The 21,854-nt window shown below is 36.2% G+C and overlaps 4 protein-coding genes across 4 annotated transcripts; 2 read left to right on the top strand and 2 right to left on the bottom strand.

Annotated features, from left to right (window-relative positions):
• The first annotated feature begins 168 nt into the window (after nucleotides 1-168).
• On the top strand, nucleotides 169-5,034 carry LOC108219440 (U4/U6 small nuclear ribonucleoprotein PRP4-like protein). Its single transcript, XM_017392897.2, has 6 exons — nucleotides 169-378; nucleotides 1,199-2,108; nucleotides 2,584-3,037; nucleotides 3,864-4,061; nucleotides 4,172-4,253; nucleotides 4,762-5,034. Exons 2-6 carry the CDS (start codon nucleotides 1,207-1,209, stop codon nucleotides 4,860-4,862), a joined length of 1,737 nt encoding a protein of 578 aa, XP_017248386.1. The 5' UTR covers nucleotides 169-378; nucleotides 1,199-1,206; the 3' UTR covers nucleotides 4,863-5,034.
• A 1,195-nt stretch (nucleotides 5,035-6,229) lies between these two features.
• Nucleotides 6,230-10,376, top strand: LOC108219125 (pentatricopeptide repeat-containing protein At1g18485). Its single transcript, XM_017392415.2, has one exon. It carries the CDS (start codon nucleotides 6,328-6,330, stop codon nucleotides 8,971-8,973), a length of 2,646 nt encoding a protein of 881 aa, XP_017247904.1. The 5' UTR covers nucleotides 6,230-6,327; the 3' UTR covers nucleotides 8,974-10,376.
• LOC108219126 (uncharacterized) lies at nucleotides 9,449-11,163 on the bottom strand. The gene has a single exon (XM_017392416.2). It carries the CDS (start codon nucleotides 11,070-11,072, stop codon nucleotides 9,684-9,686), a length of 1,389 nt encoding a protein of 462 aa, XP_017247905.1. The 5' UTR covers nucleotides 11,073-11,163; the 3' UTR covers nucleotides 9,449-9,683.
• Nucleotides 11,164-12,191: 1,028 nt separating this feature from the next.
• LOC108216243 (protein ENHANCER OF LHP1 1) lies at nucleotides 12,192-19,211 on the bottom strand. Its single transcript, XM_017388950.2, has 12 exons — nucleotides 18,815-19,211; nucleotides 16,956-18,100; nucleotides 16,410-16,586; nucleotides 15,945-16,058; nucleotides 14,755-14,859; nucleotides 14,251-14,385; nucleotides 14,108-14,163; nucleotides 13,916-14,018; nucleotides 13,707-13,823; nucleotides 13,373-13,499; nucleotides 13,102-13,232; nucleotides 12,192-12,989 (listed from the first exon to the last, which is right to left on the bottom strand). The coding sequence occupies exons 1-12, from the start codon at nucleotides 19,086-19,088 to the stop codon at nucleotides 12,435-12,437; spliced, it is 3,039 nt and encodes a 1,012-aa protein (XP_017244439.1). The 5' UTR covers nucleotides 19,089-19,211; the 3' UTR covers nucleotides 12,192-12,434.
• Nucleotides 19,212-21,854: the final 2,643 nt, after the last annotated feature.

The raw sequence follows: 21,854 nt of genomic DNA, 5'->3' as shown, positions 1-21,854 counted from the left end.
CTCGTGAATAGAACTTTGCAACGTTTAATCCACCATTCATATGAAAATAAACTTAAGTATAATTAATAAACTATAGATATTATATATATAGTTTATTAAAATCCCAAAACACCCCCGAATTGAATTTACAAGTTATAATACATCAATATAATTTAAAGTTTTAAAATTATGTGCTGAAGGGAAAGAAGGCTTCATACAAGTTTTACACAAAATAATACATACGCGGCTTGCAACTCTCTCTGTCTATCTATCGACTACGGGACAGAGCAGCCGCAGCTCTAAACTTTGATCCATTAACTCACTCTCTCTTTGCTTGAGATTGCATCGATTCTGCGTCACAAACTGAATCACCGGCTTACTGCCCATTGTTCACTGCAGGTTTGTCTAATTATCTTATAACAACTCGTAGTTCCTTAATTTCTTGTTTATATATGTGATTAGGGTTTATAAACTATAAATTGTGATTGTTTGGCTGATTAATTTGGAATGCTTATGTTGTTTGGATTGAATTGATTTGCCCTAATTTCCCCCTAATTTCAGAAATTAAATGGAGTGATTGTTTTTTTTTCCAGAGTTTAAAGTAAGCATACAACAGAAAATGTTGGGTCAACTTCAAGTGCTGCTCCTAATATCTCAGCTCCTAGTGTTACTGATAATGAGCGTAATTTGGATGAATTTCCTGGATTGAGAAGAGATAATTGTGAGTATGATGATAATATTAGGGAGAAAATTAGACCAACTTACCTTCGAAGAGGTCCTTTTTAACCTAAATATCATGATTTTCCTTGGTCTCGAAGCGTGCCTAAAAAATGCAGATTTTTTCGACATGGTTTAATGAATATAAACCTTGGTTGATTATAGTATTGTAAAAGATGCTGCTTATTTCTTGCCTTTGTTTTGTTTTGTACTGGAAGTTTGTCTTGATTTGGCTTTTGTACTAAGTGTTCCCTTTATATTGATGGTAATGGAATAGGACAGAATGTCGTCCACCTGAACCACCTTGATATGGTAAATATTATCCCGTTTTACTTGAATTCCTATTTTTTAAGGAGTATACACAGAATTAAGTAGGTGCTGTAATATGTGTAATATGGAAAATGCCACTTTTTTTTTTGGGGGGGGGGGGGGGGGGGGTAGGCTGAATTTTTATGTTTGGGATGCTTTTGATTGACTTTTTGGTGGACATATGGATAATCAGGTGTAATCATGGTCATGGACATAGATGAGGAGAAGTCTGTTTCAGCTGCACATACAGAACCTTCTGTTGATGGTCATACTGTGGCTGCTGCAATTCCATCAATTCCAGTTCCAGTTCCACATGAAGCGGTTCAACCTGTGATTTCCCCATTAGTTCCGGTCCCTATTTTGCCAGCTATTGCTCCGATACCTGGAGTTCCTACAATTCCTCGGCCATTAGCACCTCTCCCTCCCCGTCCTCCCATTCCCAAGCCACCTCAGACACAAAATGGTGACATCAGAGGCAGTGATACAGATTCTGATCAGGACGAGTCTGGAGCTCAGCGGACCACTGCCGACTATGAGATCTCAGAAGAGAGCAGACTAGTTAGAGAAAGGCAGGAAAAGGCCATGCAAGAATTTTTAATGAAAAGACGTGCTGCTGCCCTCGCAGTTCCAACCAATGACATGGCCGTTCGAGCTCGTCTTCGGCGGCTCGGTGAACCTATGACTCTTTTTGGAGAAAGAGAGATGGAAAGACGAGACCGTTTGCGGACTCTCATGGGTAAGCTGGATTCTGAGGGAGAGTTGGAAAGGCTAATGAGGGTTCACGAAGAGGAAGAAGCTGCTGCCGCTGTGTCAATATCAGATGGGGCAGAAGACGAAAATATCCAGTATCCCTTTTATACTGAAGGCCCAAAAAACCTTTTAGAAGCCCGGAAAGAAATTGCAAAGTATTCTCTTGCGAGAGCATCTATGCGCCTTCAACAAGCAAAAAGGAAACGAGATGATCCTGATGAAGATTTGGATGCAGAAATTAACTGGGCTTTGGAGCAAGCTGCAAGTTTATCCCTTAATTGTGATGAGATAGGGGATGACCGGCCGCTGTTAGGATGCTCCTTTTCACACGATGGGGAGATGCTTGCTACCTGGTAAACCCTCGCTCCTTTTCTCTTAGATATTGAGTTTTTTCATTCTGGCAAATTAATAGGCTTATATGTATGTTAAATAGGTTTAATATATGAATTGTTGTGCAGTTCTTATTAAAGCTAATGACCCTTTAAACCCTGAAGCTAGTATTTAATATGTATACTTTAACTTCTATATATTACAAATATAGTTATAATTTGTTAAACGTTTATAATTTGACCAATAGCGATGTGACACAAAAATCTTACATTTAAGTCACATTGCTGTTAGAGATCTAAATTTCTCATTCTTAATTTTGAGTTATTATCGGCTTCAATATTAGATGTGATTTGAGTACTTTCTATTACGATTTTCTTGAGAACTCGATGACATTAGTAACCTTTGAACACTGATACAGCTTCTTGCTTGTATTTTATAATTATGGTACATTATCTACAAACTTATTTCTGTTTTTTTCTTTGATAATTTATTCTCTAGTGCTTTAAATGGAGTCGCAAAGATATGGAGCATGCCTCAGGTGCGAAGAGTGTGTACTTTGAAGGGGCACACAGTCCATGCTACCGATGTTGCTTTTTCACCCATTAACAATACTTTGGCAACTGCATCTGCTGATCGCACTGCAAAGTTGTGGAATAGTGAAGGTGTGCTTCTCAGAACTTTTGAGGGACATTTGAATCGCCTTGCGCGCATTGCATTCCATCCATCAGGAAAATACTTGGGTACAACTAGCTTTGACAAGACCTGGAGATTATGGGATGTTGAAACTGCTGAAGAGCTGCTTCTGCAAGAAGGTCATAGTAGGAGTGTGTATGGACTATCTTTTCACAAAGATGGATCTTTGGCCGCATCTTGTGGACTTGATTCACTTGCTCGTGTGTGGGACCTTCGCACAGGGAGAAGTGTTCTTTCCTTGGAAGGTCATGTTAAGCCAGTGAGTATCCTTTATTCTTCACCATAGCATCATAGTAGAGTTGTAGATGAGCCAAGACAAGCTAAGGCGAACTCTAGAGCCATTATGGTTGGCTCGTTAATATATGTCCAGCTTGATCTCAGATTAAGACCATAAAATTCTTTCAGTTATGCTTATTAAAAAAGATATACATATTATTTACTGACTGTTTGCAGACAGGTTCTTAGCTTGTGCTCACAAACATTTCATGAACATTGCTCACACGCTTGCTAGTTTGCTTTGTTTATGAACATGAAAAAAGTACTTTGAGAATTAATAAAATTAGAATTTGCAAAGGAATAAAATAACTTCAGGTTTTAAAATCAGGATAAAGCATCTCCCGTCTTCATTGGCGTAGCTAAGATAAGAGAGCGTCATCTGTACCATTTTTCAGACCTATTTGCGGTTTTAGTCTAGGTACGTATATATAATAGTATATTTTATAGTTCAGTTAGCATTAATAATAGTAAATAAAAGTAATTTATTAAATAATTTTTAGATAATATGTATTGTTACACAATTACTTAATAATTTAACTTTTTTTGCTCTAATGTCCATGAGCCAACTTATTGAGTCTGTTTACGCACTTTATTCCGAAGTATGTTACGGAACCTGCGTATTGTACCTCTTTATGAACTTTGATCCGATCTTTTTTGTTAATCGTTATCATGTTCAGCTCATATATAAATTAAATTTTAAAGTCATGTTTAATGCTTGGCTCATTTACATTCCTAATTGTAATCATTTCGTTTCCCTAGTTGCTTGTCTGGATTTATGAACTGAGAAGTGAACTTTTGGTTCTGTCCAGATATATGGTATTAGTTTTTCTCCAAATGGCTATCACTTGGCTACTGGCGGTGAAGATAATACCTGTCGAATATGGGATTTGAGAAAGAAGAAATCATTTTACATAATTCCAGCTCATTCAAAGCTTATATCCCAAGTGAAATTTGAACCTCAGGATGGGTACTTTCTGCTAACTGCTTCCCACGATATGACAGCGAAGGTATTCCCCTCACCAAAGTAGTGGTCTTTTTGAGTTGGATCTCTAATTTTTCTTATTCATTGTGCTAAAATAGTAAGATTCTTACAGAATAGTAACACGTTGTAATTCAGGTTTGGTCGTCCAGAGATTTCAAGCCTGTAAAGACGCTGTCTGGTCATGAAGATAAACTTTCATCATTGGATGTAGTATCAGGTAAATTTCTTTATCAGAAATTCATAGCCATTAAGTGGATAGATCGAGTAATATGAACTTTAGGAAAACTGAAATTAATGATTTAAGTGCAACTGGACATGGAAGCTATTTATCCGTGTGAAAGTTATACACAACTGCTTTGGGTCAAGACAGAACATGTGGAATTTCATCAATTTTGTTAAGATAAATATGGCGCTGAAAGTGTTATGAATAGTTATTTTGGTTGTGCAAGTGTTCACAATAATTTGCTCATAGGAAGTAGTATGGTTGATTTAAGTTGTGGTTTAATTGCAGTTATGCTCATTTAATAACAAGAAGTAATGAGTGTATCTAGTGGCTGTTCCAGTGAGACCATCACTCTGTTATCTGAGCAGGCATCGCTTGTTGAGAAGCATAAAATGTTTTCCTTTAATTAAAATTTCTATATATAGTTGATTTCTGTTATTTTCTCAAAGCTTCTCTGCCATCTGCATTTCATTACTAATATGTCACATTAATTTTGCTGCAGATGGCCAGTATGTTGCCACAGTTTCATATGATCGTCACATCAAGCTGTGGTCATGTAGAGACATGGAAAAGGCTGCTGAAAAGGGTATGGATATCGATTGACCTAGACTTCTAGTTGCAGTGTTGGTGAAGTTTTAGGGTAAAATCCTATCAACTGAAAATTTTGTAAGAGAGAAAATTTGTCAGTCAGTTTATTGTAGTTAACTTGAGAACATCATAAATCTGGTAACATATTTGAAATACTCTGTGAATTTCAATTCTTGCATTTTAGATATTTTGTTTTTATGTACCGTTAACACTGATGCGGTGATGGCTTGTTGCATGTTGGCCTCCATGAGTCTATGTGAATGAGTTTGAGGGGCTCGGCTTGTACCTCAAAAAGAATAAAACGCCGGAACTTATGCAGGTGGCTTCTTTCCAGCCTTGTGCTCTGGAAACCATTAAGCACCCAGCTATTCTTTCTGCAGTTCTGCTCTCATTACACAATTATACTAACATATGAAGTTGATACTTGCACTTCTATATACGTGTCCATCATTGAGGATCAACCACAGCTTAAAGCAGAAGCGGGTGGGTGGGTTGGGGTGCGGGGGCAGTTTTGGTTACAATCTTAAAGATTTCACAAATTCACATACTTGGAAGAATTTGAAATTAAGAGTAAACTAAGAATACTCAACCAAAGACTTAAAAAAACCAAAAAACCTGACAATTCCATTATCTTAAAACCTGTCGAATCTGGAGAAACCTTGTAAGCCAAAGGTAAACCCGTATACACTTGCTCGTATAATTCTCCATATATAAATTACATTTTTATAATCAAGTCGAAATACTGTCCAATTCTTGCTGCAGCAATAGCAAAAATTCATTTGACAGTTGGTGTCACCGTAATCTAACACCCTATTCTTGGGTACAAGAGCAGATTCAATGACGAAGACACTTGGTCTAGACCACTCTGGCCAAGTTTACAACTTTTTCTGCTTTTAATTACTTTTTCAATCTAAAAGGGGAGTCATTTTTTTTAACATCCAGCAAAGAAAAATGATTCATATAAAATGGGACATGAGGAGTAATGTTTCATCGCTAATTTACCAAGAACAACGCATTCTTCCGGACTTGATAATCCTTAAAATAGGGAAAAAGGGGATTTCATTATTTATATTACTCCCTCCGTCCCACCAATTTCTTTACACTTTCCTTTTTGGGGTGTCCCATCCAATTCTTTACATTTCAAAACTTACCAAAAATAGTCAATGGGTCCCACCACTTCTCCACTTTTCTTTCCTTTTCACACTACTTTTACTCCACTATCTTCTTTTTATACATTAAAAATCAATGGGTCCCACCACTTTACCCACTTTTCTTCCTCTTTTCCACTACTTTATACATATTCTTTAACCTCCGTGCCCAACCCATTTGATAAGAAATGATGGGTGGGACGGAGGGAGTAATACATACAGTCAATTTATTTTAGCCACTAAAATTAACATGTTGATATATTCCCTAGGACTGAACATGCCCGCGCAAGTTGAGTTTTTCCAGTTATTCCCCTCCTCACAACTTGACCACCATGTCTGCGGTGGCGCCACCATTTTCATCACTCCAGCACCACGGTCTTCACCGCAGCATCCAAGTCGAAAAACCCATCAACAGCAAAGCTAAATTACCTGATTCAACCCCACAGAATTCTCAGTTCTCTTTACCTCAGCAAATAAACAGTTTATGCCAATCCAATGACCTCAACAAGGCCTTAAAATTACTACAACAAGAAGCCAAGAATGTCGAGCGCAGTTCTTCTGACATGGTTTCTGCATTGGGGCTGTTGTTGCAAGCTAGTGGCCATCAGAAAGAGACTGAAATTGGCAGAAAAGCTCATGAGTTGGTTTCTGATTTTACCCCTTTTAAAGATGACATTTTTCTTAATACAAGTGTTATTACAATGTATTCAAATTGTGGGTTTCCTTTAGATTCTCGTATTGTTTTTGATCAATCAACGGTAAAAGATTTGTGCTTGTGGAATGCAATTGTTAGTGCGTATGTCAGAAATGAGCTTTGGTTTGATGCATTGTTAGTCTTTTGTGAGTTGTTGATTGCGTGTGAATGTAAGCCGGATAATTTTACTTTCCCTTGTGTGATTAAGGCTTGTGGGGAGATTATGGACTCAGGGTTGCTGCAGAGTGTTCATGGTTTAGGATTGAAGATGGGTTTGGCTTGTGATCTTTTTGTTTGTAATGCATTGGTTTCTAATTATGGGAAATTTGGGTTGGTTATGGATGCTGCTAGGGTGTTTGAACATAATGCTAACAAGAATTTGGTTTCTTGGAATTCGATGATCTCTGTATTTTCCAAGAACGGGTGGTATGGAAGCAGTTTAGGTTTGTTTGGAAGAATGTTAAATAGTCAAGAAGGTATGGTACCTGATGATGCTACGCTGGTGAGTGTATTGCCAGTTTGTGCTGCAGAGGGAGAAATAGAGATGGGGAGGATGATTCATTGTATAGCAGTGAAGATGAAATTGAGCAAGGAGGTAAAGGTGAGTAATGCTTTAGTGGATATGTATGCAAAATGTGGGTATGTGACTGAAGCTCAAGTAGTTTTCGACAAGAATGATAGCAGAAATATAGTTTCTTGGAATTCCCTAATTGCAGCTTATTCTAGAGATGGGGATGTTTGTCAAACGTTCAACATTTTGCAGAATATGCAAGTTAAGAGTTCTTTGGGTGCTAATGAGGTTACGATATTGAATTTGTTACCAGTTTGTTTACAAAGGTCGGAACTATTGAGGGTAAGGATACTTCATGCCTATTCACTTAGACATGGGTTTCAATATAATGAGCTGGTATTGAACGCGTTTATAACAGCCTATGCAAAGTGTGGGTCATTAAGATCTGCTCGGAATGTCTTTAATTGCATTGAGAACAGAACTGTGAGTTCTTGGAATGCTCTTCTTGGTGGTTATGCACAAAATGGAGATCCTTCAATGGCTCTTGATATTTACCTCCAAATGAGTTCATCTAACTTGGATCCTGACTGGTTTAGCATTTCAAGCTTACTTCTAGCGTGTACTGAGCTTAGATCTCTTCGGCATGGCAAAGAAGTCCATGGATTTCATATAAAAAAGGGTTCAGTCACCGACCCATATATCTTTGTATCTCTGATTTCACTATACACTCGTTGTGGAAAACTATTATGTGCAAAGTTTTTGTTTGAAGGGATGGAAGATAAAAGTTTAGTAGGCTGGAATGCGATGATTAGCGGTTACTCACAGAATGGACTGCCTACTGAAGCAATAAATCTTTTTCGCAAGTTGGTGTGTGAGGGAATACAACCTCATGAAATTGTAATAACAAGTGTTCTTGGGGCTTGTTCACAGCTATCAGCTTTGCGACTTGGCAAAGAAACTCACTGTTTTGCTCTGAAGGCTGGCCTGATTGACGATTTGTATGTTGGTTGTTCTATTATAGATATGTATGCACATAGTGGCTCAATAAAACAATCACAGAGGGTCTTTGAACATTTAAAGAAAAGAGATGTTGCAGCATTGACATGTTTAATAGCCGGATATGGTATTCATGGATGCGGGGAAGAGGCCCTGTATCGTTTCCGTGAAATGCAAATGTTAGGCTTAAAGCCAGACAGGTTCACTTATATGGGTATTTTGATGGCATGTGACCATATGGGGTTGATTGAAGAAGGCATCAAGTGTTTAAATGAGATGCAGGTTATGCATGGAGTGGAGCCAGAACTAGAGCATTATGCTTGCGTCATTGACATGCTGGGTCGAGCTGGTCGATTTGATGATGCTGTAGAGCTGATAGAGGATATGCATGTAGAACCTGATGCTGCAATTTGGAACTCATTGCTCAGTTCATGTAGATTAAGAGGGGAACTGGATTTAGGAAAGCAATTTGCTGGTAAGTTGTTAGAATTGGAGCCAAACAAAGCAGATAATTACATTTTACTCTCAAACTTGTTTGCTGGATCCGGAAAGTGGGACGATGTGAGAAGAGTCAGGTTAAGGATGAAAGAACTGGGACTTGGAAAGAAAGATGCAGGCTCTAGCTGGATTGAAGTTAAAGGGAAAACTTACAACTTCGTAGCTGGTGATAAAAAGTTCCTGGAGTCCAAAGAGATCCAAGAAATTTGGTCAAGTCTGGATGTTGGGATAAATGAGATTGGTTATGTGCCTGAAACTGTCGAGGTCACTACTTCATGATTAAGTGAAGGAAAGATGAGTAAGTAGAGGATTCAGAGTGGCCATAATGAGAAACTAACTTCTTCATTTGGCCTGCAATAAGATCAGAAAGCAAAGATTTTGAAGGGATCACACCCAGAAACTAACAATATTTTGACCTGTTTAAAGCAGTGAAAGGAATAAACGTACTAGCATCCAAGGATCACAAAAATACGCCTACTTTTCAAGATAGTTACAATTCAGCCAGACTGGAACAAATTCCACATTTCAGATCCCTGGTATAGGTTAATGGAAGTTAAAAGACCATGGTAGTATCTTACTTGAATTACAGTTAGTGATGTGTACAACTATGGTTTAAATGATTTACTTTGTATAAATACATGTTCCATGTTACAATAAAAATCCCAGATACAATTTTTTGAATGCCATTATAATTCTGACCACAAAAACCTTCTACCTAATGATTCAACACAACTCATATTCCAAAATCAAGGTATGCATGATCAACTCCTTTAGATTTTAAATTTATTTATACACAGAATTCAAAAATAAGCTAGCTACATAGCATACATCTATACTGTTCCATCATATTGCATACAAAAACATTCAGATTGTCACCAAACCAAATCTCGAGACAAATATACTCACTCTTTCCTAGAACAAAGACTAGACATGTGGTTAAACTTCAAACGCAACCCAGCAAATTCCTTACAATTGGTTGCAAAATGAAGTCATTGCACTTGCACATCTCTAAGGCTCCTCTTCCTACGCTCGTAATCAGGATCATCTGTTGGCAACTCATATCGACAGACTGGACAGGTATTCCTGATTCCCAGCCAAGGCACAATGCATTCTCCATGGTAACGATGTGAACAAGGTAGCTGTTTTGCCTTTTCCCCAACATTCATCCCATCCTTACAAACAGCACACAGTGCATCATCATTCTCCACATCTTCTTCCTTTATAAGCACCAAATCAAGATTCTCAACAACATTCTTAGAAGCCGGTGGTCTCCCTAGTACTGCATTTTCATTCTCACCAAACTGTGCAAACAAGGTCTCGTACTCCGCCGTCATGTACTCATCATGATCAACATAACCACCATCCGCGTCATCATTCCCAAACCCGTGATTGACCCCAAAATTATTCACATTCAACAAAACTTCCCACTCTAAATTCACCCTAGTTCGACTTCTCTCTGCATCACCCACCCCTCCCGATTCTCTCAACTGCAAAACAGAAGCATCATCATTTCCCTCATCTTCAAAAAACATACTCAAAACCTCCCGATCTTCTACTCTACCATCAACTTCCTCCCACTCAAAATCTCCATTACCATTGCTCTCATTATTATTCACATCCATAACTTCTTCCAACTGTAATGAATCCAAACAAATCCCAAGACCATCCCCGTCCTCCTCATCCCCATCACCAAAAGCAAAATCATCAACCACCCCATTTCTCCCCTCACCCGAATCCAACTCAATATCAACATCTCTCAACCCCTCCATAAAAAATTCACCCTCGACCAAATCCGACGATTCACCCGAATCAGACATGCTCCCAGACCCTCTAACAGACTCGAAAAACTCATCCCCACAATCAGCACAGATGAACCCAGAATAGTCATCCTCATCATCATCATCATCCACATTACGAGAATCAATCGAAAACCCCAACCCGAAATCCAACCCTATGTCAAGCTCCAAATTATCCATACCCATATCATCATTCCCACCAATAACTCCAAAATCCGGATCCAAACCCGAGTCCTCAACCCGCTGATCAAACATACCCATAACAAAATTCACCTGATTCTCCCTATCAAACAAATCAAAACCCGTTTCCTCCTCCGGTTCGGATCCAACCCCAAAGACCCGAGATTCATATCGATCATCATTCTGATTAGACACACTCGATGTACGCATTTCATGGGTCGTAAACTCGAGATCCAATGGATATATATCGAATTCATCGACATTTTGAGACCAAATCGGCGTCGGATCGAGTGTTTCGATTGCGTCGCCGATAGACACGTCATCTCCGGCGATGTTTATATCAACAACGACATCGTCCTCGTCCTCGTCCTCTTCGAGATGTAAATATGTAATTTCAGCCATTAATTGTAGGGAGATTGAAGATCTAGGGTTTGTGATTTGGGCGTTCTAGTTACTTCATTTCTGAGAATGGGGAATGTAAAGCACATACGTATATATGTGATGATATTATACACAAATTTATATCTTTAAAATTTTTAATTTACTCCAAACACTTTTTGAGTTGTTTGTTATTTGGATGCAGTTTTTACGCCTAATAGTTTATTTTTTTTTCCCATATTGACATGTATTTTATGATATATATATAAATAAATGGCTGTAATTATAATCATGATTGATATAATCTCAAATTTAAAGTATGTAAATTAGTATAACAATGATAAATATAAAATATATTATATATTGTATATTTTATTTTTATTATTTTGATGGACTAGCCGATTAGGTTAGCGACCTCGGCTTTTACTTTCTCCGACTTCACTTCAATGACTAAAATGATATCTAAGCCTAGTTAGATTTTTAATTTGAGTGATTATGGACTTATAAGATGTAAATATGTATGAATACTATCACAATTCACAATATATGATATATAAGATAGATTGTCAAAATAATGAACCACATAATTTTAAAATGATTTGTCTAGTGTGTGCCCATGGGCATATGGTAAGCATTAAATTTTATAGTTTTGGTAGATTTTGATTGGCGTGGTTGGTGAATTTGCAGGGGGTCCACCATTATAAAGAAGCATGAGCCAATCAAAAACCACCAAACTTATAAATTTTAGTGCTTAGTGTGTGCTCATGGGCACACACTAGAAAAACCGATTTTAAAAAGGTTTTTCTAGTGTGCTCATAAATATATGTTATTTATATTTCATTTATATGTTAGATTTTTACTATACACAAAGACTATTATGAAATGAGTCAATAAATATGTTCTATCTAATTAAAAAATGATTGTTAACGTGTGTTCATCGATATACCGGAAAATTAATTTAAATTACAATAGTATATACCAATAGCTACCACCTATTTAGAAAAAATAAATTTAAAATGTATTTAAAAATACACATCTAAATGACAAAAAAATATAAAATTTCAAGTTTAACAAACAATTTTAATTACAATATTATAAAGCAAAATCTAAATGAATGGCAAAGTTAGCAACAACAAAAAAGCATGACAAAGTAAAAAAAGCTTATAACAACAATATATAAAACATATAAATTTTGGTATACATAAAACGTTTTTGAACACAATGGTCAGAGATGAAAATTTTATTTCTAATGCAAAAAAAATAAAATCTATACCCTTGGGTAATTGGTAGTACAAAACAACTTAAAGAACATAATTACCCAGGACATCAGAACTGCAACACAAGGCCTTGTGTTGAGCTGCTCTCTGCAGATGTGACTGCACCGGCTTACTTTTGTTGTGTTTTGTCATTTTTCATCTTTTTTAGAGAATCTAACAAAGATGATTTCTCTTGGTTGTTTGAAGACTTTGCAAATGGATTAGATGGGCGATGACCCTCTCCTACCTTACTAGTCTGTCCAGCATTCTTGTCCATGGATTTCTCCTGGTTGTTTGAAGACTTTGCAAATGGATTAGATGGACGATGACCCTCTCCTACCTTACTAGTCTGTCCGGCATGCTTGATGTCGACAGAATTTTTTGACTCCGAGGAATTATTTACTGTAGCTTTGCTTTCTACTTTCACAGCTTGCTTTTCATCAGTTTTTGCCTTACCAGCTTTCACAGACTCTTGTAGTGTTTTCTTTGTGAAGGAGTTTGCTGGGAACTTTTCTAATGTTGCTGGAATTGCAGGTTCTACAGGGGGTGGAATAGATGCTTTGCCACTGTTTTCAGGTAGAATAGATGTCTTGCCAGACATATCAGCTTTAAATGACGTATCACAGTTGTTCAAGGTTGCACGGGAAAGGAATGGGGTGTCCATACTTTCTTTCTGCAGTCTTTCCTGCAAAAGGAGAAAATGGAGAAACGTTTTGATCAACATGAGAAGAAAAGCTTTCAATTTGGTTGAGTGCGAGTGTGCGACAAACTGCCTTTAGGGATGTTAAAAGGAATACCTCTAATATTAGATTAAACCTCTCTGCTAAATTTGGAAGCTTCAAGGCAGTGACAAGTTTAATCGCACCCCTTACAGATTTTTCAAGTGAAAGAAGTTTAACGAGCTCAGTAGCTCTCACAAGTTTGTCACCTGCAAAGACATCGCAACTAAGCATGAGCCCTATTTCATGTCTGACAGTTTACGGGGTAATAATAGAATGGTGAAAAATGACAACTTCGCAATAAATGCATATACAAACTAATTACTATACATCAATAGAACAAACTTACCATTGCAACAGGATGCTATCAACCTTAAAATGCATCTATCTTGAACTGCTTCCACACTGAATGCCTCGTCATCAAGAGAATAGGTATCCTGGCCTGATGCTAGCATCTCATCAATCCTACTTTGAATCTGTACCATTTTTCACAAGTTAAAGTGATTTGTAAAAATGGCAGGGTAACCTGACACTAAATCAGCATCCTAGAAAATCATGACAATCAATTTCACTCAAAATGCAGAATTATCACATTTTACAGAAGGGCTGACATGCAAAGTATTGTACAATCTGATGTTTAACATCAGGTTCATTTCCCACCATGTTTGTAAAATGTAACATACCTGGCAGAGCTGGATGTTATTACAGATAAACTCGTTCTCTAGGTTGTCCGCTCCCAAATCAGATGATGCAAGAGGACATGAAAGATCTAGTAGAGTCAAAACTGGTTTGGGAATCACCTAAAATGAATGGGGGAAAAGTCATGCATGATTGATTTTGTTAATTAACTGGATGTTCAATAGATTACAACCATAAAACTAATAAATCTGACCTGCGGGAAGGTATCAGGAGACTTGCACACAATGCAAAACAACTTGCTCGCACTAAGGCCAGCAACCCAATAGTTCTCCTCTGGTTTTTTCAATCTACTAGCACTACAATTTGAAAAAATTATAAGAAATTAAACTTTTAATACTCAAAGACAGGAAAAACAGAATTATCTAGAGCCCAAAGAATTAAATACCTGAAGAGTGGAAGCCAACTGCCACCATACTGTTTTGTAAATACTCTCAAAACACCCTGCAATCATATTTCCTATTAGTTTGACGAAAGTTTCAGTAATTATAATACTCAGCACAAAAATCAATTGGTATAATATAAAGAAACCTTGGAATCGAAAGAGCTTAGTTGGCCTTCTTCACTGAAACCAAACCATGTTAAAGATGAACCAGGAGTTATTGGAAGTTTTCCTTTTTTAGACAGAGTCCCACTACAAATGTTATATACCTTAAACTCCAACATCTGCAATTCCAAAAAGAATATTAACCCTTAACCACCATCTACATATTTCATTGTAGTCCTCAGAGAAGTTACCACTAAGACCAATAAGAATAGTATCCCGAAGTACTTGCATCTATATCATATCTGCCATATATTTATATCTTCTGTTACTCTTTTAATCAATGGCAGAGGCTTATTAATTTATACTGTAAGAGAAAGAATGTAGATTAATGGTAAATAAATGTGTGTGTGTTTTTGTGTTTTGCCTATTGCACTTTTTTCAGAAAATGAATTAGGTGAGCTCAGTTGCTCACAAAGAACTAATTAGTGATTTTAAAAGTTGACCATAACAAGATTTACTCAATAGGTCTAGAACAATATAGTCAATACCTGTTCACTTGAAGCAAGGGGTGAAGAAGAATGTGTGACGACAGCTAGTTCATCACCACATCCTGATGCAGTCACAACTGGCCCGTCAAGAGAAAGGACATGTTTCTGCAATGTTTATTTAATAGACCCAACATCAGCTTCTATAATAGAATCATATCTTATATACTTAATTCGTCTTATACATTACATATAGAAACCATAGAGAACTAAACTTGCCACACTCACAAAAAACATTGAATTCCTTTCATACTTCTGTTTCTAGTTTGTCCCCTTTCTGCAAATTTTTTTGCATTTTCTCTTTTTGGGTTAACAAGGTTTCTTGTATTACTTGAAACATACTCAAAATTCTAACTATTGTCCCTTTGACAGCTTTTACTCTAGCTTTTAGTCAGAGCAGATAGGCTATGGCTTTAAAAACCAGTAAATTTAGTCACTTTAGCTATATGAAACACCTTACATATTTTATCAGAGAAACTCTTTTAACATGTTAAAAAGTCCTTACTCATGTGGAGTGGGGGAGCAATACATGCCAACTTATAAATGGATGCCTGGATGACTTAGATGTAGCAATGTAATGAATTCAGACAAGAAGCCTATGTATATCTGCCTTCACAATTTTAAGTAGCCAATTTTATCGAGCTCATCTTGCAACCATAAATTGTTAAAGATCAGTTTCACACACAATCATCGCAGATGAGATACAAACACAAGCACAATAGTAAATAACACAACTATTCAACGTGAAAATCGCTTCACTGCTTAAGGGAGGATAAAGATTGCACACCAATAATATGAAGCAAATTCCTCATATACAGTCTTAAATAACCTTATTTGACACAAAACTGTCTCTGTTATATCTCTTTTATCCAACTCATAAAGGTTAAATATTTCTTACATTGTGGTACTGGTGCAAGTGCAACTCTAAAAACACTCAAAAGCCTACAACCGTTTCTATTTATAGGCACCACACCGATAGTACTTGCTTACTTCCTTGTATTGAAGAGGAATTTCTCCATGAATAATATTTTCCCCAAAGGCATGTCTTACTTTTCATATATAGGAATCTAGTTCGAACTAGGTTTTTCAACTCATGCATCATTTTGAGGAGGATTTCAAGACAAACAAAAGTTAGAATTAAAGACAACACAGGTAAATATGTAAACAACTATAATATATATCATATCGCAAACCTGCAGGCCACCCTCCGTGAAAATGCGAAGAAAATTTAGACTTGTAACAGCAGCAACCCAAGAATTACCAAGTGCTACAGCCCTCACTTCTTCTTCTTCAAATCGCATGGACCACTGAAATAACAAGTTCACAAGTCAGCTAAAAGGGGACACAAAACAGAAGTGGATGATTTTACCACAGTTAATTATGTGCATAGCCGAGCAAAACCTACCTAGAAATAATAAGATGTTATACTCTGTGAAAGCAAATGTTTCACCTGGGAAATCATTCTCCAAGACAATGTTTTTTATTTGAACAAGTTTGAAGGGAACATAAACTATTGTAACAGTAAAGTGTACAGTTGTATCCAAATAGATATATAATCTTAAATTAAGAAATTGTTGCACTAACTCCTGATAAATATTATACAAAACGAATACATGTGACTGAATAAGTGAAGAGGCAATATTGTTTGCCCAACTAACCTCACTATTGTTTGCCCAGCTACTGAATGGGCGATACATCAGGGTACTCATATTCTTCTCACCCTTTCGAGGATTTGCAAAAACACTTCCACTTTCATTGAGGGAAGCCATTGTAAAACCAAAATAATCAGTCATTGCGGGAACTCGTGGTCCACTGCCAGTGTCATGAAAGTCTATCTGCATTTGAGTTACAATAGCAATACACAAGTTAAAAAGTATAGTATAACTAACAAGTAGTAGTTACATAAATTGCTTGTAACTACTAACACTGTTCTGGTATTGATAAAAATTAGCAAATTGACTGTAGATCATGCTTATTATTTGATAAATTTCCAGGATGCACATCCTGATTTGGTTTCTTTGCCCTCAGAAAACAAATACAGTAACGAAACAAGATATATATTTCATCATCAAGTAATTTATTTTCTTCCAATTCAGCTGTTTATTTTATAACAGGTAGTTGAACCTCAGTCTCAATGAACCAATTAAACAGCTCATATTACTTTGTCCATGCCTACTTATGGCTTCTACAATTATATGAATTACCTCAATATGGGAGTATCCATCATGATCAATCGAGGTTATGCTTCCAAGCATATTGTAGCACAGAAAGCGTCTCTTTCCAGGCTGAACAGGAGTAGCACCTGGCTGAAAAGCTTCCTGCAATTTTGGCCCTTTTATTACCATTGTGTTTTGTAGGCCTTCCTTTGCACTATCCAGTTTCTCCTTACGAGGTTTTTTCCGCGACTCGGGCTTGGGAAAGAAGTTTAACTCATCGTCACGAGGTTTTTTGTGTGACTCAGCCTTTGGAAAGAAGTTTAACTCGTCATCGTTGTCTTCATCAAGAGCATCATCATATTTGGACTGCTGACGCAATCTCTTTCTACTAGCTATTTCAGATTCATCAAAACTGTCTTCACCCATATCACTTAGACTACCAGATGCACTAGGTACTTGTTCATCTTCATCAAAGAAGAGGACACCGTTGCTTTTTACTGATTGTGTACCTTCAGTGGGTGATTTCATTGATGAAGGAACAGGTGATTCCCACACACCATATTTTCCCATAGCATCGATAAATGCCAACGAATTTCCATTGGGCTTCCAAGCCATACAGCATATTCTCTCATCAAATTTTTGCCTATCTATATCCTGCTTTTGATCAACATTCCAGATCAAGATCTGTCTATCTAAGCCAGAGGTAGCCATATATTTCCCATTAGGTGACCAAGACAAGAAGCAAACAGGTTGTACATGATCACCTCTCAGTGTAAAAAGTTTTTCAGCCGTGTCTCTGTCATACATAACCACATCATTTTTTAGACCGGGGACAGCCAACATCTCACCATCTGGGCTCCACTGAATTACATTTATAACAGAATTGTCAGAACTGGTTGAAGGAGCTAGGCCTTTAAGATTATGAGCTATTATCCCCGAATTATGTAGCTCCCAATATATAACGGTCCCAACCGAATCAACAGATGCCAAGTACTCACCTTTAGGATCAAAAGATAAGCTAGTAACAGATCCTCTGTGTCCTTTTAAAACCCTTGCTACAGAACCATCAATAGTATTAATAAGTTTAATACCCTCGTCATCACCCGCAGCTGCCAACATAGTTCCTGATTTGTTGAAAGCAAGGCTGCGGATCGGTAGAGTAAACCTGGTGATATTGGTTTCGAATTCACCACCTGATAACATAATCCCAATATATCATTAATTAGCAAAGCACATGGCACGTTATTTAAACATGCGCATTTACAGACATATGAAATTAGATCTCACAGCCTCATAGGTACAAGTTATAACTACTCCATAGTGCAAGCAGGGATCTAAAGACAAACATTTAACTTGGTTTCAGGAGGAACTGAAAAATTGTAAACAGATGTGTAGCATTTTCTCTGTTATTCAGGACAGTTATATTACTACTTTCAAGGAAGACATGACATAGATGAGACCTAAAACTTCTAGACCTAAAACTTCTAAACCTATACTGTTCTCTTATATTATATAACATACCCTTACATAACATATTGCAAAATTCAACGTTTCTTGCATGAATTCACTGATTTTACTAGAATTTATATGGCACAATATCAGCTCCAATTTTTGACACTTAAATCTGGCAAGTCTGATTCAAGGAATCTACAAATTGACTCTATATCGGTACACGATTTTATTTGTGAAATTTGTGGAAAAATATAATTACACAAACACATTCACATAAATATATTTCATCACTTGTAAGGGGGACTCAACAAATTGATGCTAGAAGCTCTCTCCCCCCCCCCCCCCCTCTCTCTCCCCCCTACCTCCCTACCTCCCAAATAAAACCAAACAGCAAGCAATGGAGCTAGCAAATTACAATGAACAAAACTAAAAAAAGAATGAAAAACAAAAATTACCGGGGAATTTATAGAGCTTGACCGAATGATCGATAGATCCGGAAGCAAGACAAGTGGAATTAGGACTAATAGCGAGACAAGTAACCCCATCTCTATGATTCCGAAGCACCTTGGGACTAACAGAACTTAGAAAGGCATCGTGAATACAGATTGAAGTATCCGAGGCCAGCGCAGTGACTAGACGTTCGCCATTTATGTCGTAAAGAATGGAAGACTGTGAGGCCACACCGGTGCTCTTGTGAGCTTCACGGAGCTTCATAGATCGGATCTTCATCGAAAACACTGTGCGGATTCAGATGAGATTGCTGAGAAATGTGTTGATTTTGGGGGCTTGAGTTTAGGGTTTTCTTTGATTTTTTTGTGTGTTTTTATCGGGGGTGTTTATTTCATTTTTGGTTTTGGCGGGGAAATAGAAGTTTTCGCGGGAGTCTGTGTTGGTGGCTTGGTGCCTTGGTGGCGGGAGTAAAAGGTGTTTGTTTATAATAAAAGCAAGGTTGTAAAAATCGGAACTCGGTCCAACTCGGTTTGGTTCCGGAAAAATGAGTACTCGGAACTCGGGTGAGTACTCGGAATGAGTAATCGGATAACTAATCGGGTATTTTTTTTAATTAATTTTTTTCTCTCATATATAGTTATATACTGATTAATAATAAAACTATCTAATAATATTAATATTTTAATAAAACACTTGAAATAATGAAGTTCAAATATAAGTTAATTGCTTGATAGTTTTTGACATAATAATCATTCACAAGTTTTAATCATAAAACACATATACTTTCTAATTAATGTCAATACTTTACCAAAAAAAGATCAAAACATACATAAATTTACGTTTAGTCTCTTTTGAAATAATTTTCAAATAAAATAATAAAAAATTGATAAGTCAAACTCGGATATGACCTCGAGTACTCGGAGTCAAACCGAAGTTTGACCGATTTTTTAATAAATCGGTTTTGAACCCGATTACTCGGAACTCGGATCGGACGAGGGGTTAAAAACGAGTACTCAGAATGAGTACTCGGCCGACTCGGCGATTTTTAGAACACTGAATAAAAGTAAAATTATATTGCCTTTTTTATTTCTGCAAACTATATTTTCTCATATATAGAAGTTTACCGTAGTATACATTGATAAAAAAGCATTAAGAAAAAAAAACCTTCAAAAGTAGGAAGGCAAATATGATAACATAATATTATTTTTCCAAAATTATAACGATAATAACATTAATAAGAATACTATACTTTACTTGATATTAATCGACAAACTATGTAGGATGTCATATTAATGTGTTAATGGGATTGGTTCAAAAGTGCTCTTAATAATTATTATACTGTTAAAAATGTTGATAATTAAAATGTTATTTTACAATCAGATAACAGTTTGATAAATTTTATTATATTATGCATAGTATAAAAATAATTGTGAGGCGTAAAATCCACGATAGGACACACAAAAATTGAAAAGATGATGTTTCTTCATAAATATAGGATGATTTGCTTTTTTTAAAAGCCAATTTTGGGCTAAATTTTATTATTATGAAATAATGTTTTTAAATTTTACCAATAATTTTTTATCTACTTTTTAATACAAATTTAGTATTGATGTTTGCTAACAATGATTCTAAACGCGGCGACCAATTATTTTCGACGGGTGAACAGTGAACACTGCACAATGCAGTCTAAATATATTTGGGCTAAATGCTTGTAGCTGGGTTATAGTTGAACAGCCTATATGGGCTTGATCATTGAAATCGGTTTTTGTTTTTAACTGTGAAGTAGCGTGTTCACTTCTCATTTTCAAACTTTCGGCACGTCCAGTTCAGTCGGTTAAGTCAAAAAAATATAACTGAACTCATACCTAAATTTAGAAACTCAAAAAATTTGTAAACGGATAACAAAATTAGATTTAACTTGCAGTCAAATAACTGAATTAATATAAATTTACATTTAGATAACATCCGTTAAATATCAGTTGATTTTAACACAAGTTATTAAAAAAAAATATGATCAAAATCCAAAAGAGAAAATTCAATATTTTTTAGATTTTCATCACTTTTTTATTTTTTAACAAATTCTGTTAGAGTCAAATGATACTTAACGGTTATACTAACGACGTGATCCGTTTATAAGCTTTTTTAGTTTAGTGGCTCAACGTAAGTTGGTCATAATTTAGTAGTTTTTTCACTTATTAACCCGAAAAAGTATCTCCAACTAATTTTTACTTTAAATCAAATTTATTTATGACTTTAACTTAATTTCTATATATAATATAAATAAACATTTTTCAACTTAAAATCAAAAATAATTTTAACCTCCTAATTTATAAGAGCAAGTCCAATGCAATGTTATAAATGGTATCATTTCTATAATTTGAAATCAAATGCTAAAAATCTCAACTCCAATGGAGTTTTATATTTGGATGCAAATATGCATATATGCATCCTGATTCTAAATTTGAAAGCAAGGATGCATTTATGCATCATGCCACATCATCAACTAACTATAATTGGTATTATAGTGGTGAACTTTAAATAAAGTTTAGGAGAGAGGCACTAAAATTACTTAAATTTGGAATTATTTAGATGCAAAATGTATCTAGCATTGGAGTTGAAGTTTTACTTTAACAATAAAAAAACATTTTTTAGTGCTAAAATATAACTATAGATATAGCTATTTTGCATCTTGCGACTTGGCTATCTCCGGAAATCACTGAAGTGGAATGTGAAATGAAAATTGACGGGGGCTTATTGATAAGTGCTACGTGGATGGTTATAGAGCCGAGTTCGTCGGTATGGAACAGTACGTCTCAACTCTCAAGTCCTCGACGGCTCGACCCGATATAAATAATCTAGAAGAATAGACGGAGTATCACGAAAGAACTAAAACATTAATATTTTTGATGATTTGACTCTGTCTTATCGGTTCATTAATCATAGTTTTTGTGTAAAATCAGTTACAGTGCACAGTTTAGTTGATGGTGTTGCAATTTGCAAGTAAAATTGAGGGAATCAAGTGAAGGATCCTCCTCCAAATGAATC

The sequence above is a fragment of the Daucus carota genome, chromosome 4 (genome assembly GCF_001625215.2).
Source record: "Daucus carota subsp. sativus chromosome 4, DH1 v3.0, whole genome shotgun sequence".
Lineage (NCBI taxonomy): Eukaryota > Viridiplantae > Streptophyta > Magnoliopsida > Apiales > Apiaceae > Daucus > Daucus carota.
Note: the sequence above shows the minus strand (reverse complement) of the source record. Positions and strands in the feature narration are given on the sequence as shown.

Coding starts and splice junctions, on each gene's coding strand:
- LOC108219440 (XM_017392897.2), top strand. CDS start 1,207: ATGGTCATGGACATAGATGAGGAGAAGTCTGTTTCAGCTGCACATACA. Junction 2,109..2,583: donor GGGGAGATGCTTGCTACCTG/GTAAACCCTCGC, acceptor TTTATTCTCTAG/TGCTTTAAATGGAGTCGCAA. Junction 4,062..4,171: donor CCCACGATATGACAGCGAAG/GTATTCCCCTCA, acceptor GTTGTAATTCAG/GTTTGGTCGTCCAGAGATTT.
- LOC108219125 (XM_017392415.2), top strand. CDS start 6,328: ATGTCTGCGGTGGCGCCACCATTTTCATCACTCCAGCACCACGGTCTT.
- LOC108219126 (XM_017392416.2), bottom strand. CDS start 11,072: ATGGCTGAAATTACATATTTACATCTCGAAGAGGACGAGGACGAGGAC.
- LOC108216243 (XM_017388950.2), bottom strand. CDS start 19,088: ATGAAGATCCGATCTATGAAGCTCCGTGAAGCTCACAAGAGCACCGGT. Junction 16,059..16,409: donor GCTGGGCAAACAATAGTGAG/GTTAGTTGGGCA, acceptor TTGTTATTTCAG/TGGTCCATGCGATTTGAAGA. Junction 14,860..15,944: donor TCACGGAGGGTGGCCTGCAG/GTTTGCGATATG, acceptor TAAACATTGCAG/AAACATGTCCTTTCTCTTGA.